This window comes from Hypanus sabinus, chromosome 19 (genome assembly GCF_030144855.1).
Source record: "Hypanus sabinus isolate sHypSab1 chromosome 19, sHypSab1.hap1, whole genome shotgun sequence".
NCBI classification, from domain to species: Eukaryota; Metazoa; Chordata; class Chondrichthyes; order Myliobatiformes; family Dasyatidae; genus Hypanus; species Hypanus sabinus.
The window spans coordinates 50,751,315-50,771,167 of record NC_082724.1 but is presented as its reverse complement, the minus strand read 5'-3'; the positions used below and the strand labels follow the sequence as shown (position 1 = coordinate 50,771,167).

The 19,853-nt window shown below is 41.4% G+C and overlaps 2 protein-coding genes across 8 annotated transcripts in view; one reads left to right on the top strand and one right to left on the bottom strand.

The window, feature by feature from the left end:
• The window catches only part of sumf1 (sulfatase modifying factor 1), a 187,806-nt gene that overhangs the window by 112,677 nt on the left and 55,276 nt on the right, over positions 1-19,853 (bottom strand). For all 7 annotated transcript variants that reach the window (XM_059944389.1, XM_059944391.1, XM_059944392.1 and 4 more), the window contains 2 exons: positions 14,970-15,052; positions 7,582-7,704 (listed from right to left, as the gene is read on the bottom strand). In XM_059944389.1, the coding sequence (XP_059800372.1) occupies positions 7,582-7,704; positions 14,970-15,052 (206 nt within the window). The remainder of the gene's footprint in view (positions 1-7,581; positions 7,705-14,969; positions 15,053-19,853) is intronic.
• setmar (SET domain and mariner transposase fusion gene) overlaps positions 1-19,853 on the top strand; it is a 180,158-nt gene that overhangs the window by 156,338 nt on the left and 3,967 nt on the right. The window lies entirely within an intron of this gene.

Sequence of the window (19,853 nt, the reverse complement as noted above, 5' to 3'; positions counted from 1 at the left end):
GTCACAGGGCCCTACCATTCACTGTATAAATCCTACCCTGGTTTGACTTCCAAAAATTTTACACATCACACTTATCTGGAATGAAAACCATTTGTCAATACTCAGCTCACTTACCCAGCTGATCAAGACCCCCTGTCATGTTTGATAGCTCTCTGCACTGGCTAAAATATCACCTATTTAAGTGTCAAGTGAAAGGCTACTAACCATGGCTAAATTATTTCATCAGCTGCAAATGATAGCTTGGATATGAGATGTAATGAGTCAGATCTATTTTTACACCCTGTTTCTTAGACCCAGCAGCTGAGGAATGATTGTGTCTCATAGAACAGTTAATTGTTTCATTGACGAGCTGTAACCTTTTGCATCAGTAATCTGTAATTTATGTCATCTTTGGAATCAACACTTCACACACATGAGAGAAAAAAAAAGCAACTATTTTCTAGTTTGGGATTAAAAAAAATTATTTAGAGGTATAGCGTGGTAACTGGCCCTTCCAGCTCAACAAGCCCGCATCTCCCAATTACACCCATGTGACCAATTAACCTACTAACCTGTATGTCTTTGCAATGTGGGATGAAAGCAGAGCACCCAGAGGAAACCCTGTCTGTAGAGTTTGTGCGAATGTACTCCTTACGGTGATGGGAATTGAACTTGGGTCACTGGTGCTGTAATAATGTTAAACTAACTGTTATACTAATCCCCAATTATATAATGGAGGATAGTTTTAAAGGGGTTTCATCTAGCATTATGCTCAATCCGAATCTAAAGGGAAAGATGTCTGGTGTACTGGAAAAATAATATTAGCCACTACTTTGAAGGAGCACTAAATAAAAATCTATCCACATAGGGCAACAAAACCATCTCCTAAATCTCACCATCAGCTTCAGAATGTCATTTGAAAGCTGTTTGCTCACTCTTGGCCTGCCTATGAAACACCTGCTAAGGGAAGACAACTGAAAAAGCAGAAAGAATATAACTTTTAATAATGAAGGGAACAAAGGCGAGGGGAAATACACTGCTTTTGAAGTTTATAATGTTATTCATTTCAGCTGCATGTTAGGCACATAAAAGAGAATCCATTCTGGACCAAAGTGCAGGTTAAAATCGCTCTTGCATTTTTCTCAGTTACACACTCATAATATATTCATTAGCAGTAAATATCTGTAATTGATATTGAAAATAAATCTTGGTTTGTTCCAGATAAAGGCTTTTAACACCACAAAAGCCCCATTTCCATTGACTTTTAAGTATTGAGCCCAGTTTGCAGTTATCATTGGAGCCTCTCATTACTTTGTGAAATGATCAATATGAACTTCCTTTTATATGACATCTTTTAGAATAACGTAATATATCCCAAAGGGTTGCCTAGGAACATTATCAAACAGAGATAGGGAACTTGAGGCCCTTCAGGAGCTATTAGTGTAGATGACGAATAGCTTGGATAAACAGTTCTTTGCTTAGCTGGACACAGTATTTCTGTTTAATGAATTAAATCCCATATACTGCATGAACAAAATTTCGTGTTGAGACACCTTTTCCTTACTGGGATCCTATCGGTACATGCAATAAACGTAGCTGCTTGTTTTGGCTTATTTATGGCGTAGTACTAACTCTGGACTGAGCTCGAACTGTAACTGAATGCATACCATCATAACCAAGTGACCACAGAATTGTTCTGTACAAAATAGTCATGACAGGCAAAATTACAAAAAGTTATCTTTAGAGCCACTGTCTAAGGTTTTCCTTTCACAAAGGCTGATAGTTACTTGAAATGGATTTCTTGATCAGTTAATGTTGCTGTTCTACCTTACCACCAACTCTTAATTGTCAGATTGTTTATCTGTCACATTGTTCAGGAGGAGAAGAAATACCCTGCAGTGAAATACTGAGTAATGCACAGTCCCCTTCTTCCGTTCCCATTACAAGTTCTTCTCTTCCTGCTGAGACCAATCCTCTGACAGATTGAGTCTGAAACTCAGCCGGTTGCAATGGTGCATCTGGTTGAGATGCTGTCTCAAACCTCCAGCAACCTGGGTTCACTTCTGACCCCCCCCCCCCCACTATACTACCTGCATGGAGTTTGCAGGACCTCTTTGTGACAGCACATGCTTCCCCTGGGTTCTCGTTCTTGTTTCCCAAAGACATGCAGGTTGTTAATTAGCCACTAAGAATTGCTTGCAGTGTAGTTGAGTCTTAGCATCTAGTGGGATTTGGTGGAATGTTGGATGATTAAAATGGGATTAATGGAAATGGGCTCTTAGTGTTTACCATGCACTGGATGGGTTGTGTGGTATGACTGTTTTATGTTTTAACAACTGCTACCATAGACCTCATTTCTCCCTTTCTAAGCTCTACATTTGGCTGCTGCAGTGTATTCCCGGCTGGCTTCCCTTCACTCCCTCTTCTGAGATCATCCAAAAGGACAGCAGCCATACCTGCACATGAAGTCCAATTGATTCACCACTGTCGTGCTTGCTGATCAATACTGGCTGCCAACCGAGCAACACCAGATTGATTGTTTGGCCATCTCTGCACCTCCACAGGAGTGTTTTTGAAGTGGAAAGTCGTTGCACTGGGGCAATTCCACTCTCTTGACCTTGGAAATTCTGGGTCAGGTTTCCAGTCGATGACCATGACTTCTGTGACTCTCCATGAAGCATTGCAGAACCATCTTCCTGGCCACTGGCTCTCACTGTTGATCTCATTCAACCAATCGGACAGAGATGACTTCCCAGGCTAGGACAGCCATACCATTATCTGACCGGAGTATGAGGCCTGCCAGCTACCCTCACCTGGTCTAGCCCACCTGTGGAAGTGCTGTACCAGTGTGTGGCCCCTGTCGCATGCAAATAGGTACTTGGAACCAAAGGTGAATGGGCTGCCCCAGAATGGACATGATAAGCGTCTTCACTAGAGGTGCTACATCCCATACACCCAACAACAATTTACAATCCTAATATTTGTTTCCAATCTATTTGCTTGCATCAATTACTTTCACGAGTCTTTTTCAGCACCAGAACACACCAAGATGGTTTTTGTGGCCATTTCTCACCTCTTCCTTATCCCTGAATTAAATCGTTCTGCAACTGAGATCCATCCTTAAAGTTGCCAACACTTTAAACCACGAGTCTCCTCCACAGACCTCTTGACACATCTGCCTCCTACAGGATGCTCTTTAAAATGTCCACTTCCATTTAAGCTTTTGGTGAGCTGCCAGAATATCTTCTCAGTGTCATACTTTCATTTATACATCTCCTGTGATCTATCTTGGGTTTCTTTGCTAGAATAATTTCAAAAAATAAATAATATACTCAAATTAATGGACTGCAAACGAGGATGGGCCGGGTTAGGCTGGTGAATGTAAAACCCTTCGTTCTCTAGCTGGGCTCAGGGATACAAAGTCAATCACTGCATTCCCACCTTAGAGTCACAGTCAAAAAGCACTACAAATGACAAACAGGCCCATTGGCCTATCTAGTCCATGAGGAACTGTTATTCTGCCTAGTAACCATCAACCTGCACCTGGACCCTACCCCTCCTATTCATGTACATAGCCAAACTTCTCTTCAATGTTGCAAAGCGAACCTGCATCCGCCACTTGTGCTGGCAGCTTGTTGCACACTCTATCACCCTCTGGACTTCCCCCTCATGTTCCCTTAATAGTTCATCTTTCCCCCTTAACTCATGACCTCTAGTCACCCAACCTCAGTTGAAAAAATGCATGCTTGCATTTACCCCATCTATACCCTCGATAAAGCTACCCTCATTCTCCTACACTCTAGGGAATAAATTCCTAAACTCTCTCTTTAACTCAGGTCCTCAAGTCCTGGCAGCATCCTTGTAAATTTTTTCTATACTCTTTCAATCTTGTTGGTATCTTTCCTGTAGGTAGATGACCAGAACTGCACACAATACTCCAAATTTGGCCTCACCAATCTCCTGTACAACTTCAACATAACATGCCAAGTTCTGTACTCAGTATTCTGATTTATGAAGGGCAATGTGCCAAAAGCTTTCTTTACAGCCCTATCTACTTGTGATAACATTTTCAAGGAGTTATGTATCTGTATTCCCTGATTCCTTGGTTCTACTGCTGTCCTCAATGCCCTAATGTTCACTGTGTAAATCCTACCGTGTTTGTCCTCCCAAAGTGCAACACCTCAACTTGTCTGTATTAAATTCCATCTGCCACTTTTCAGTCCATTTTTCCAGTTCTGCAGACTTCATCAACCCAGTTCACCACAATCACAGCCATTCTCCAATGTTGAAAATCATAGCCGCACAGTGGCACAGCTAGTAGAGCCCCTGTCTCACATGCCAGTGACTCAGGTTCAATCCTGAATTTGGGTGCTTTCCATGTGGAGATTGCATGGGTTTTTTTTAAAAATGCTCCATTTTGCTCCCATATGCCAAAGACAGGTGGACTAGTAGGTTAATTGGTGATTGTAAGTTGTCTTAAGAGTAGGGGTTTCCAGCTGTTCTTATGCCATGGACAAATAGTACCGTAGACCCCAGGCTGGGAAACCCTGTTCCAGAGTGACAGAATATTGGGGCATGGTTAACATATAGGAAATGGGTTAAATTGATAAATGAATTTGTTATTCTCACACATACTGAAGTATAGCAAAAATAATTCGTTATGCACACCATTCAATTCATTTCATCACATACTTGAATATTTGAAGACTTGAATATACTATTGAGGTAGGACAGGGGAAAACAATAACAGAAAATAGAAAACAGGTTTACATTTACAGAAAAAGCGCAGTGTGGGCAGATGATAGAATGCAAGACCATAAAAGGTAGTTTGTGAGATAAAGATATCATCTTATTGTTTTAGGGGACCATTCAAGTCTTAGAACAGTGGGATAGAAGCTGATTTTGACCTTGATGGTACAGTATGTGCTTTCAGGCTTTTGTATCTTCAGCCTGATTGGTGGAGGGGGGCGGTGGGGAGCAATGTTCCCACTAAATCTTGTGTTGTGCAAATTTTTTGCCCAGTAATAACAACATGTGCGTGCTGAATTTTATATATAGAGGTATTCATTTTAACATTTAGCAAAACACTGTTAATAAAAACTTTGATCTCCCCTGGGTTTGATCGTTTTCGCCCTCATTCTTCTGCACTGTCACAAAATATACACAGCAGGCTTGATCGGGTAATGAAGGATTTCCTCGCCGGAGCTTTTGCATACCGGCGCTTGCTAAATAACATTTTAAAAAGTCAAATTTCCAAATATCACTCCACTTCCTCGCACTTGCAAATTCTCCAGCAACTTTTGCATCGCAACAATACACATAGGTAACACCAGTATTGTACATAAATATTTCTCTTAGCTGCATGTTCCTGACCCCATGAGGTTTTGGTGTAGCAGTTTCTACTGTTTGATTAAGCCATTCCGCTTTCAATGACCTAGCAGTTCTTCTGCGCTTCACACCCTTTGCTTCTTTGGAATTCGACATACTTAATCAATAATTTTTTTCAATAAAAACAAAATAAATAAGCCAGCTCTAAAATCTGCAGACAAATCATCGCACACTCCACGTTGTCAACACTGTTCACAACAGACACCGGAAAACGAAATGTGATTGTGTACGATCATGAAATATACTTAACATGCCAACGAGGTAGAGGGTGACAACTTTTAGTGCGCAGTTTAAATTCCTCAGTGTGCTAATAACAGAAGATGTGTGTGTGCAGGCAGGTGCGCACACCTTAGCGGGAATGTTGTGGGGGGTGAGGAATACAGAATACCCAGGGTGGGTGGGTCTTTGATTACGTTGGCTGCTCTACTGGGACCAAGAGATGTCTTTGAAAAGCATAAAATTCCTTTTATTTCAAAATATTTTTACGAGAATTACCCACCACTTGTATATTTTTTCTGGTTAGAAAGCTTGTTAAACAGTAATTATTACTTGGTATGCTATTTAACTGCACCCCCAACCCCCACAATCAGCTCTCATGCCACAGAGAGAAAAACATCTATGTTACAGTCCACTAAGATTACTTTGTGAACAGTAAATTTATTATCAAAGAACTATAATTTATAATTTACTATAATAAATTTATTCTGAACTTTGTAAGTACTAGAAATGGAAATGATTCACGCTGATTTTTTTGGAGAAGACTGCAATAACATCACCTGCACAGGGCTTCCTATTATACTGTTAGTTTGTGCATTAAATGACAATGCAGCTAGATCACAAAGGATGCTGCAAATGGTGAGGGTAGAGATTAGTCTATTGATCATTATAGAATGTCTCTCTGGTGTCTTCTGCTGCCTACCCTCTTGCTTCCCCTTTTCCCAACCATGATACCCCGCTCCCAGCCCCTTTCCCACTCTCAGTCCACAACAGAATCAGGTTTATCATCACTCACATATGCCATGAAATTTGTGTTTTTTTGCAGCAGCGGGCAGTACAGTGCAACACATAAAATTATTACATACTGTGCAAAAGATATCCTAGCTATATATATCTATGTGCCTAAGACTTTTGCAGGGTACTGTACTTCAAGCAACAGCAAGCTCACTTAGTTCAGATTCTGCATTCTAATTTACAACCAACTTTTATTGGGAAAATAGAAAATCAATGTTATTGATATTTAAATTACAATTCAGAAATAAACCACATTGGAAGCCATTGGTTCTATGCATGGAAGTTTAACCAACAGTTCGTGATAATGATGTGATGTTTCCGATTACATTAAAAATACTGGAGGTCAGATTAGCGAACAAAGTCTGACAAATTTCTCATGACACAATCTTCTCCTGGTATTGTTAGAATAAAGAATTACATTCAGTGGCCACCTTATTAAGTGCACCTGTTTGTTAACACAAATACCTAATCAGCCAATCATATGGCAGCAACTCAATGCATAAAAGAACGCAGCCGTGGTCAAGAGGTCCAATTGTTTTTCAGGCCAAACATCAGAATGGGGGAAAAAAAGTGATCTAAGTGACGTTGACTGTGCAATGATTGTTGGTACCAGACAGGATGGTTGGAGTATCTCAGAAACTGCTGATCTCCAAGGATTTTCACACACAACAATCTCTAGTTAACAGAGAATAGTGTGAGAAACAAAAGAAACATCCTATAAGCAGCAATTCTGTGGCAAATATGCCTTGTTAATGAGAGAGACCAGAGGAGGATGGCCAAACTGGTTCAACCAAATAGGAAGGTGACAGTAACTCAAGTAACCATTGCCAAACAACAGTGGTGTGCAGAAGAGCATCTCTGGATGCACAACACATCGAACATTGAAGTGGATGGGCTACAGCAGCTGAAGACCATGAACATGCACTCAGTGGCCATGTTATAGGTATAGGAGTGGCCACTGAGTGTAGATCTGGATTCCAGTTCATTACTGGTTTAAACTTTAACATATTGAAGGGATATTCATATCTTTTCCCCAAAATTGGGGAATTCTACAGGGTGGTGGTCTCTTCAAAGAACCGGCTACCTCTTGGTGCAGATGGTTTGTCATTTGAACCTTTGCTATCCATTCTTTAAACCCCTCACAACGGCATATGAAATCTGTTCTGCTTTGGTATAATTTCCAGAAAAGAGTCTTATTTTTACCTGTTCTCAAGTCCACCTCTGCAGGCGTATTCCCATTCAGCTTCCGTGGGCAGCCGTTTACCTGCCCAGGCACAGTAAGCCACTGCATTGTGCCAGGAGACGTGCACAACTGGGTGATCCATCCTGAGAAACAGCAAACACAATCACATGGAAAAATAAAGCAAGAACAGGTTATGATAGTTATTACTGCTTTGCATTTTGGCTGAATTATCAGACCATGGAAATAGAAATGTACAGCAAAGGGAAAGGCCTTTCAGTCCCACGATTTATTATCTCGCTCAGCCCCATTCTCCTGCCTTCACCCCTTAACCATTGATGCCCATACTAATCAAGACCTATCACATAAATATACAGACAATGGAAGGATACAGATCATGTGCAAACAGAAGGGATTTGTTTAATTTGGCTCAGCTCAGATATCATCAAGTCAAGTTAAATGGCAATAAACTTGACTTGATGATATCTGAGCTGAGCATGATGCCAAATTAAACTAATCCCTCATGGTGTGGTAGTGTGATAATGTATGCCGTTCACGTACTTTTACATATAACCCGTAAAGAGTTATGTAAACAAAGAATGCTTAATTAAACAATATATTTACAATACTCAAATATTATTGAATACACAACACTCCTCCCTGCTTAGCTATAAACTCCAACTCAATATAGAATGCACGTCAACTTATATATATTAGTACTATATAATACAACTACTATAGAGACATCCAGAGCATACTAAATTTTAAATTGTCTCTTTCAGGCCTAAAGTTTTAATTGTTGAGGAGAATTTCTTACTCTTATGGGAAAATGTCTTTCTCATGAAGGTGGGATCACTCGGCTTGGCAGGTGAAATTTGTGGCTGTGGAACAATCTCAGATTCTGTGACTTCCTCCATGGTGGCTGTAGGAATTGACTATGAGACTGCAGGAAGTGGTTCTGACAGCTCTAGCCACATTTTTACTCTAATGATCTCCTCAACAGATCAATGTGTCATCTCCAGATGACATCTGACGCAATGTCCACCGTGTAGGAGACTGGTCCAGTTCTGTCCTTAATCTTTCCAAGTAACCACTTTTGATCACCTCTGTATTCCCTCGCCAGGACTGCTTTTTCTAAGAGTGAAACATCGAACCTCCTTGTTTAAGGAGCCCTCTATTTGTCTCAGCTGTCTGTCCTACATCCTATCCTGAGATTGGGTTTGAGCAGATCCAAGCAAGAGACGACCCAGGAACAGCATAGCTGGGGAGTTGTTCGTTGTGGAGTGAGCTGTATTGCAATATGCAAGGAAGAAGTTGTTGAGCTTCTGATTCAGTGTTGCTGTAATGTGTTCTGACATTGCTCACTGAGCATCCTTTAGACTCTGGACAAGCCATCTGCAGCTGGGGGGCACGGTGAATATTCCATTCGTTTCCAGGAATGACTGAAACGGGTCTACAACAAACCATGTCACTGACCAAGGCTACGTACAAACTAGACCGGATAATTTTGAAAACGCCGGTTTTGCGTAAAACCGATAGGCGTCCACACCAAGTGTTTTTGAAAATACCTCCATCCACATTAAAACGGGTACTTGGGCGAATCTCCTCCTACTGGGCACGTGCAGGACACATCTACAGTAAACAAGTGACATGTTTGGTGTTGAATCTCGCTGTGAAAGTGCACGTTTGTGCAGTTACAGACTAGAAAAACTTAAAAGGAAATTGCCAGACGATGGACAGCCGTTGGCTCTCGTGCAGGAGGACTTAAAACTAAAAAAAAAATGAATACTGGGTCGTATGGAAACCACCGACAGGGAGTTCACGGACAGTATGTCCTGGTTGATGACGAACATTGAAAAACTGACTAACTCTGTTGCATTAATAAAGCACCTTGTTAAATGTATGTCTGCATCAGTGTTGTATTTCCATACAATGTTACATTAGGCTGTTACACATCTATTGTCAGAGAAGTACTTGCATAAATAGGTAAACTACCTTCATACAACCAAGGACAGAAAACAGTGCAAAGTGAGTTTACTTATTTATTCAGTAAGTTATGGGTCAAGGTATCTGGTGAGTACATTTCTAACTCTTCTGGCTTCATTCTCGTTGCCGTCTGTTTTGAAATTGTTAGGTTGTGTGGGACGGTTGTGTTCAAGAAATCAATGAAATGCCGCGCTGCCGCCACCATCTGTTCCGGCACGTCATGACAGCGTTTCTAGACATCTCTGGTTACCCCGTCCACACTACTCTGCCCAAGCAGCATTTTCAAATTTACACACTCTGGAGGGTGTTATAGAGAAGCTCCATTTTCAGGGGAGGAAAACGCTGTTTCAGTGTGGACGGAGGGCCAAAACAACGAGGAAAAGCTTCAGTTATGGATTTATCTGGTCTAGTGTGGATGTAGCATAAGAGTTCTAGAACACCAGTCCTTGAGAAGAGGCTTCTCAATACAGTGCAGTCCATTGTGAAGATTGTAACTGCATGTACTACTAACCAAGAAATTTATGTCCATGAATGGTCTGGCAAAACCCACATGAATCCTCTGCCAGGACAATATAGGCCATCCCCAGGGATGGAGAGGAGCTGCTCTTGGTATCTTCTGGATGTACTGACATCTCAATCAGTGCATAGCGAGCTGTCAATCTGCTGATCTATCCCAGGCCACCAAACAAAACTACAAGCCAAAGCTTTTATTCTGACCATTACTAGATGACTGGCATGTAACTCCTCCAACTCTTTGGCTCTCAGCGTGGATGCTACAACAACCCTCAATCTCCACTTAAGGCAACCCTTGTCAAGAGCAAGTTAATCCCAGTGCTGGTAAAAACTGGGGTACTAGGAATTCTAATGCACATTCCAGCCAATTTGGGTGGGCACAAAGACCTGAGACAGTGTGGGGTCTTTTCTGGTTTCCCTTTGGATCATCTCTGCTGTAATAGGGAGACTTTTGATTTGCATTATGTCACGGGGCATCCTCTTCTGTAACTTTTCAGGTACATCTTTCTCCAACGGTAAACCAGATAATCCGACAGGACTTCTGTGATTAGTTGTCCTCTGGAATTTAATCTTGTAGTTACAAACTCCAAGAAACGGAGCCCTTCTCGACATTCACACCACTGCTGTTAGTGGAACACCCTTTTGTGGACTGAAAATGGACACTGGTGGCTGATGATCAGTACCAACGGTAAACTCTCTCCCATACAAGCACTGGTTGAAATGTTTTACACTCCCAAACCAAAGTCAAGACCTCTCTGTCAATCTGTGCATCTGTTTTCCCTGCGGCAGTAAGGGAATGTGATGCAAAGCCTACATGGTGTTCATTTCAATTACTCATAACATGTGACATGACTGCACCTATACCAAAAGGTGCTGTGTCGCAGGCAAGCTTCACTGGACAATGTAGATTATAATGCGTGAGGACACTGTCTGCTGTCACCAGTTCCTTTGGCTTTTTGAAAGTCACCTTATACTCCTTTATGTAATGCCATTTCTTACCAATCTGTCGTAATGAGTTCAAGGGGTGGAGCATAATAGCCAGGTTTGGCAGAAACCTGTTATAGTAATTGACAAATCTTGAAAAAGGCCCACAACTGTGACACATCCTTTGGATTTGGGCATCCACCACTGCTTGCATGTTCTCAGCACACTTGTGTAGTTCCTGTGTGTCAATGGCATGACCACAGTAGGTGATGTTTGATTTAAAGAGTTCACACTTGTTGCATCCTGCTCTGAGCCTATAATCTTCAAACCTTTTTGACAGTCTTGTGGTTTTGGAGATGTTCCTTGTTGTCCTCACCAGTAGCTATTATGTCATCCAGTTAATACTGAGTGCCTGGATAGTTTTGTAGCACCTCGTCCAACTTTCTGCCAGAGTGCAGGTGCAAATGCTATTCCAAAGATAAGCCTATTTTAGCGATAAAGCCTTCTGTGAGTATTTATGGTGAGAAACACTTTGGACTTTTCTTCCATCTCTATCCGTAGGTAGGCCTCAGCTAAGTCCAAGAGGCTTCAGTGCATCCCTCCAGAACGGTTTGCACTGATATCCTCTATGCTGGGCAGAGGGTATTGATCTATTTTAAATACTGAGTTGATGGTGATCTCCACAGATCCTGACAGATTCATTGTTTTTGGCTATTTAAGACCACTGGTTTTGGCCATGGGTTCCACTCAACCTTGGAAAGAACTTTTTCAGCCTCCATGAGATTTAGCTCACTGGCTACTTTATCACATATGATATAAGGAACTAGATGGGCTTCATAATACTTGGGTGTGACATATTCATTTAACACAATTTTACCCTTAGTTTGTTTGGGTTTTCCAATGCCATCCTTGAACACTGCTGTGGCTTTCTGAATTTGCTTTCAGTTGACTCTATTGCAGGGGATGCGGCATGCAAATGGTGGACAGATCTCCAATCAAGTTGTAGCCACTCATGTTTTCAACAAGCCCAGTATGGCTTGTTGCTCGTTGTATTTCACTGGTTCGAATGTCATTCCCACGGAGGTTTTTACTTTAGTGAGGTGCACACTTATCATGTGATGGCATGATTAGTTAAATTTGCTGTGAAAATTTTCTGGAAAAAATAAGGCCAGAGTAGTACAGTGGTGCAGTCAGAAGAGCACCTGCCTTTCCAGGGGACTTGGGTTCCTCTTGACCTCTTACTGTTTTAGTTTTTTTTTTCGCGTATACTGCACTGAACTGCCATAGGCCAGTGATACTGAACTGGATTCTGACTCCAATTCTGTGAAGCCAGCACCAGAGCAAACACAAGTTTTGAGGCAAAGGGCTGCTAACGGATTTTACAACAAAGTGTTACAGCCTACATGTCTGGTAGGTAGATGGAGGGAAATAACCAAAAGAAACCTCATCTTTCTGTAGTTAAAGTATAAATGTATTGTTGCAGGTTTTGCACGGATGTAAATTACCTACAGATTACTGACTAAATGAAGGTTTCCAATTACTGGTCAGGTCTAAACTTCCAGCAGACAATCCATAGGGAAAGGAGCAAGAAAAGAGGCAAATATAGAAACACATAATTACAGCAAGAGATCAGTTATTCCACCTCAACAACAAAGACCATTACTCTTTTTAATGCAGAGGATCACCTTTTATCTCAAAAACATTTTGAGATCTGCTTAACTAGCAGATGACTGAGACCAAAAGCTGCAGCTTCCTAAAAAAAATGATGACTTCTTCTTTTCATAATGTCTCTTTGACCTGTTTTCTTAATTTAACAAAAAGAAAACCTCGTAACTAATGAGAAGCATCCTATTTATTTCCCAGCATGGTGCAACCTAAAGAAAAATCAAGACTAATTGGTTGACAATGAGTTGTTATCCTGTTATCACCTCATGTATAAAATGATATGTCCAAACCTTACATTGGAATAGTTGAGAATGCTCACCAATACAGCACAACAAATACAATTGGTACAATCGTCCAGCTTCTCTGACGGACAACAATCATCTGACATACACGTTGTGTCACACACGCATGAGAAAATCTGCAGACGCTGGGAATCCAAGCAACGCACACAAACATTGTGTGTCTTGATTGGCATGAGTTACTAAATCCATGATTAAATGATACAGTTTACACAAGTTTGCTGCCACTATTTTCATGTGCTGTATACAGAACAATTTTGAGGCAAACTTTTCATGACTCTTGTGGGATTGAAATATACTTCCAACACCTTTTGTCCAATTCTGCTGCAGTGGTTTCAAGCCGCACAGAGTAATTCTCTGCCATACAGTCTCTTCTTCATCCATTCTGCACGACACCTGCTGATATTCTGATAATCTTTTAATTTCTATCTTTAATATCTCTTTTATTCCCTTTTCAGGGTTCTTTTGAAGACCCTGACCTGAAGTTACATGCTGACTTTGGTTCTTTGTGGAAATGGGACCCGCTTTCAGGGCCTCAAGACTGGCTTGATAAGCCAAGGACGTGACCTGGAAAACTAGCATGCCCTCAGGGTGCCGGATTTTCATGACTCTGGAGGTGGGTGGGTTCGAGATCAGTGCCACCGTCTGATGTGTCGTGGGAGTACACGGAGGATCGGAAGCAGTGAGCTGGCTGCTGGCTGTGGGCCCAGAGACTCGAGTTCTTTGGGCACAGAGCTCAGAAAGAGCAATGCAACAGACATTTAACACAATAAATTGGCAAGTTGTTTTGTTACATCTCCCCTCCCACTGTGAAAAGGGGACACCTCTTTTTCCCTTATTAGGGAGAGAGAGCGAGCCTGTGGTATGTCGAATACTGGGTAAACGAGTAGCCTTTGGGGTACTGCAAGTCTGTGTCTTTATTGATGCTTTGCTGCACGCTTGAGTGCTCAGTGAGGGGTGCAGATGCTTTTTTGCTGGTGGGGAATTGGGGAGAGGCTTTGGGGTTCTAACATTTAACTATATTTCATTCTCTGGGACACTCCTCTGTTTTTGTGGAGGTTTGCGAAGAAAAAGAATTTCAGGATGTATATTGTATACATTTCTCTGACATTAAATGTACCTGTTGAAACCTATTGAAATTCAATAAATGAAACACGCTGAATACCCTGCTCAGCAAACTGCAGCAACATCAGGCTTGTAACATTATTTTCAGCTGTATCTCTCCTCCCTCCCTCCCTCACTTGGTCTACATTGTGCAAACTACACTTAAGGTTCAGCAAGCAGGCACAATCTTATGTCATCTGATATTATACCAGCTTTCAGGTTTTCCACACCTACCAGGTTGCCAGTGAAATAAGCAAAAACATGACAGCCTTATACAATATTGCAACAGGCCCTTCTGCCCACTGAGTCTGTACTGACTGTCAAGCCTACCTTTACACTAATCCCAGTTTATTGACCCCACATTCCTATCAATTCCCAGTAACTTCTACCACTCACTTATGCACTTGATCCAACTAACTTGCACGCCTTTGAGAAGTTGGAGGAAACTGGATAACCTCCCCACAATCAGGACCCAGGGACAGACCTGAACCCGGGTCAGTGGAGCAGCAAAGATCAGCTCTATCAGCTGCACTGCTGTGCCCCCTCCAATTCCAATCAAGAACAAATGGCATATTGTTTTAAAGTTGACATTAAAGTCTCTTTCCCTCCCCACCCCGAGTCCGCTATCACTACTAAGGTAATAGAACATAGAAGATACACCAGAAGCGCAAGGAGCAGGCCCACTCTGTTGACAATGGGGCTAGCTGCTTCCTGAGCTGCAACAAGGCTGTGGTCAGGAGAAGGACATGGTATGAGTAAACATGAGCTACAAGTGTGGCCTAATCCTGCTCCTAAGTCTTATGGTGTAATGATGTAAAAACTCTGTCACAAATTTTACCTATTTTAAATTGCATCATAAACACAGAAGTAGAAGAACAAAATATATTCGGATGTGAGGCATGTTGTTGTATTGTAGTTACCTCTTTGTAATGTTGGAGTCAGGACCTTCCGGATGTTTCCAGCTGGCACCTTTAACAGGCAGCCACCATGGCGCCGCGGCAACCTGGAACGGGAAGAGATCGTCTTGAGTTAAGAATCGTGTAGCATAAGACGGAACTATTGAGACACAGGACACTGCAGATGCTGGAATCCGGAACAAAAAATAATGCTGAAGGAACTCAGTGGAAGTTGCATGCCAGTCCACACAAATGGTCCTGAAATGTCAGATGTCCACTTCTCTCCACAAATGCTGTCTGAGCTGCTGAGTTCCTCCAGCAGTTTGTTTTTTGTGCTTATGATGGACCATACTCTTCTAACAGTTACCACTGGGCGGGGTTGCAGAAGCCTGGTGTCCCAGCCCAGTAGGTTCAAGCAGAACAAAGTACACTGCTGTGGTCAAATCAAGACGTACAAAAAAGCTGGATGAACTCAGCAGGTCGGGCAGCATCCATTGAAAGGAGCAGTCAATGGATGCTGCTGACCTGCTGAGTTCATCCAGCTTTTTTGTACGTCAAGCAGGACAACTTCCTTCAGTCACTTGGTTCTTGAACCAACTGAACAATCGTCACTTTACAGGGATGTGAGTGAGAGTGGGAAGCAGTTAAAAGAGCAAGTCTTGCTGATGAGCCAACTGGCTAATTAAGCAGCACATGCCAATAGGATGAAGGTAACCTCAAGTGGAGCATCTATTGTGGTGTGGCCCAGTTTCATCTTTCACACAATATAAAAGATTTAAAGCTATAGTTGGAATGGTGGAGAGAAGGGCAAAGAAAATGTATTGGAGAATGTACTGTGATAGCACTGGGAATGAGATCCAAGCAGAGGAAGCTTGGGTTATGATACAGAAAGTGGAGGAGTTAGAAAACTTGATGCATTACCAATTTTGTATGCTGGGGAGAAGATTGCAGTTACTGATTCTGGAAAAAGCAGACTTATTTGCAGAAACATATGTCAGTGTACATAATTTGGCCAATTTAAGTAAATAAGAGGTCTTATAGAGAAACAGTTTTGGGAAGTAAACCTCAGATTGCTGGGAATTCCAATTCCTGCTTGGATGTTGAATTTATACTGTCTGAACTTAAAAGAGGCATTAATGGTGCTAGTCAGGCATCACTTGGGAAAGATGATATTTGTGATAATAACATGGTTATCAGATTCAGAGCTGATGTTGGTTTTGAAATTCTTTAAGACTATATGGGTTGAAAAGTGACTTCCTACCTTCTGGAAATTATCAGTGATAATCCCTATATTGAAACCTGTTAAGAATGAATCAGATCCTTCCAGTTGCAGTCCCACAGTAAAGTGCAAAAGTCTTGGGCAAATGTAAAAAAATTCACTAAAGTGAGAATGTTTTCATAAATAATGAAATGAGATGTTTCTACACATCAAAGCATTTACTATAAAGCGCATTAAACGGTAAAAATCTAAATCAGATCAATATTTGGTGTGACCACCCTTTGTCTTTAAAACTGCATCAATTCTCTTGGGTACGTTGTCATGCAGTGTTACAAGAAAATCGCTGGTAGGTTGTTCCAAGCATCTTGCAGAACCTGCCACAGTTCTTCTTCAGCCTTTGCTCTCTTCTGTATCTCCAAGTAATCCCAAGCAGACTCAATGATGTTGAGATCAGGGCTCTGTGGAGGTTATACCATCTGTTACAGAACTCCTTGTTCCTCTTATTGTTAAAGATAATTCTTTAGGACCTTGGCCGTGTGTTTGGGGTCATTGTCCTGCTACAAAATGAAGTTAAAACCAATCAGATATCTCCCTGATGATACTGCGTGATAGAAGAGAATCTGCTTGTACATCTCAACATTGACGATTCCATTAATTCTGACCAGATCACCAACTCCGTTTGCAGAAATGTAGCTCCAAACCTGCAGGGAACCTCTGCTGTGCTTCACTGTTAGCTGGTCTTCACAGGTCTTCTACAGACAAGCTGCCTCCTGTTTGAACCAAAAATTTCAAATTTTGACTCGTCAGTCCAGTGCACTTGTTGCTATTGCTCAGCACCTTAGTCTTTGAGTTTTTGTACAAATGGGAATCTCTTGGCTTTGTTTTCACTCCAGAGGAATGGCTTTTTCGCAGCAACTCTTCCATGAAGACCAATTCTTACAAGACTTCTCTGGACTTAGAGGGGTGTTCTTGAATTCCAGTGGTTCCTGTGAGTTCATAGATGATAGCAACGCTGGTCCTCTTCCGATTTAGAAGGGACGTCAATTTGACATATCTCTTGTCTGCTGCATTCAGCTTTCATGGCTGACCACTGTGTTTCTGGTCCTCAACCTTGCCCATTTCTTTATGGTTCTTTAGAAGAGCTTGGACAGCACATCTTGAAACTCCTGTCTGTTGCAAAATATCTGATTGGAAGAGACCTTGCTGATGCAGGATGACCACCTTGTGTCTTGTTGCTATGTTCACTCTTGCCATGGTGTAAGAATTGATGATTTGAAGGTTAAACTGTTACATCTGCCACACTGTCAGCTTTTAGTTTAGTTGTCCTTTGCCCAGCTTGATTCCTTCTACACCCGTTCCTGTTTCAGTTAATCAATTTAGTTCATTCAGCTCATTGTGTCATTGATAATTAGCTCCTGTTTGTTATCTTTGTTTAATCATTCACTGGGCGATATACCTACAAAGTAGTCAAGTTTTTATTTGATCAATTATTTAAAACTTTACTTTCTTTAATGAAATACAAACATTTCTCTGTGACATTTAAATTTCTGGAAAATTAATGTTTGGAAATCTAACATTTACTCCTTTCTATTGACGCACTAATGCAGAAAACAAAAAAAAAAATGTGAACCAAAATTTATATAAAACATCTTGGGTGCCTAACATTTTTCATGAACTTTACATTTATGCAAGATAAAGGAATGAATGGTTATAGCAAGGTTTTCTTGCACACCTAAAGAAAGACATCAGAATTTATTTAGAACTCCATGTAACAAAGACTGACAAACAATGAATGAGCAAAGGAAGACAAGTCACGCAAGTAACACTGGACAACAAAGATTTTGCTTTCTGAATGCTTTTCCGTGTATCTCATAGATTTTGGGCTGCCGATCATGAAACTTCCCTTTCAAGTACCTTTTTTTTTAAAACTGCCCATATTTCTTATTTCAATTCATAATTCAAGTCAATTAAAATGTTGCCCACAACATAAGCTTAAAAGTTTTTTAGCTTGTCCAGGCATGTTTGGGCACACTTAGGCAGGACGGATGCTGCAAGGCAGAACAGGTTTTAGAAAGGCTATAAAACCATCACATACACTGTTCTATGCATTGTTTTTACATGTTTTACTGGTTTGCGATCATGTTAGTGTGCATGTTCTACAAACATAGTATATTGTGTGTACTCATTATAATCAAGTACTTATACTTCCAGGAGTATTTATGATAGCAAACTGTCTCGCCAATGTTGCAACAGTTGTGATATTTTCTGTTACATTTATGGCAAGTATACACTTAAATCTCAAAGACGGAGCATGAGTCATCTTATTAAGAAAGCCTATCAGCTCTGCTTTGGGTGTAAAATCGGTGACCAAGACAAAGACTGGGTTCCTCACATTTGTTGTGCAACATACATTGTCAATCTTAAGAGCTCGGCTCGGAGGTCTGGGAAACGAATGCTGTTTGCTGTCCCAATAACATGGCGAGAGCAGAAGGATTATATGACAAACTGCTACTTCTATATGAGCAGTGAGGCTGGTTTCTTTGCTAAAAACAAGAAATCCATTGAATACCCCAATCTCCTCTCGGCCATGAGACCTGATGATAGCCTTCCAGCACCAAAGCCTCCAGAGACATGACGTCTAGAGGAGGCAGACGAAGATGACATGATGCAAGAGCCAGGAATGGAAAATGACACTTAGACTGATAGAGATTTTGAACCCTTTATGTCGAGTGACCCCTATATGGTAACTCAATCGGAGTTAAGCGAACAGGCCCGAGACTTGCAAAAGCAGAATTAGTGGGTTTGAGTCAGCAAAAACGGGATCTGCTGTCACCAGGCACAAAAATTTCCATCTTCTGAACCACAAAGAAGACAACGCAGTTCCTTCATCAGGGTGATAATCTGTGTTTCTACAGATTGACATTAATGGGCTTTTGACTGCTTTATGTTGCCAGCATGAACCACAGCAATGGTGTCTTTTTACTGATTCTTCAGTGTTAAGCCTGAAAGCTGTGCTGCTGCACGACAGCTATATCCAGCCTTCAATACCAACTATGATGTAGTACACATGAAAGAAAACTACTGAAATTTGGAAGTCTTGTTGAGATGGATACAGTACAACTACAACTGGAACATCTGTAATGATCTGAAAGTAGCAGTGCTGCTACGAGGAATACAGCAAGGGAGGGGGGTCGGGGCTTTGATGTGATTGTCACTGATGGGGCTGGGGGTTTTGGGTTTGATGTTCCAGCTGCCATTTTCCATGTGGGCAATCTGTTAGCTTTTGTGTGAGGGAGTGGTGGTGGGGGGGGGGGGGTGGAATTTGAGGTTTACAGGTTTCAGTTCTTCTTCCGTTTCATGTGGGGAGGGGGGGGTTGATGAATTTTCTTTCAATAACACTCATGGTTTTTTTGCGTATTTCATGGCTATCGGGAGAAGACAAATATCAGAGTTGCATTGTACATGCATACGTTGACAATAAAATGAACCTTTGGACACACCAAGTACTTTTGTTTCATTGACCAATGGGACAGCTATGATAAAGAATCTCATTACATTAAAAAGGATTGGCCACCCTGTAAACAGCTGGTTCCAGGGTAGGAAAATGGGGCACATAAGCCACTTGTAGACCCAATAAAGATATTTTTGTCTCCTCTTCAAATAAAACTGGGCTTATGAAAATTTTTGTG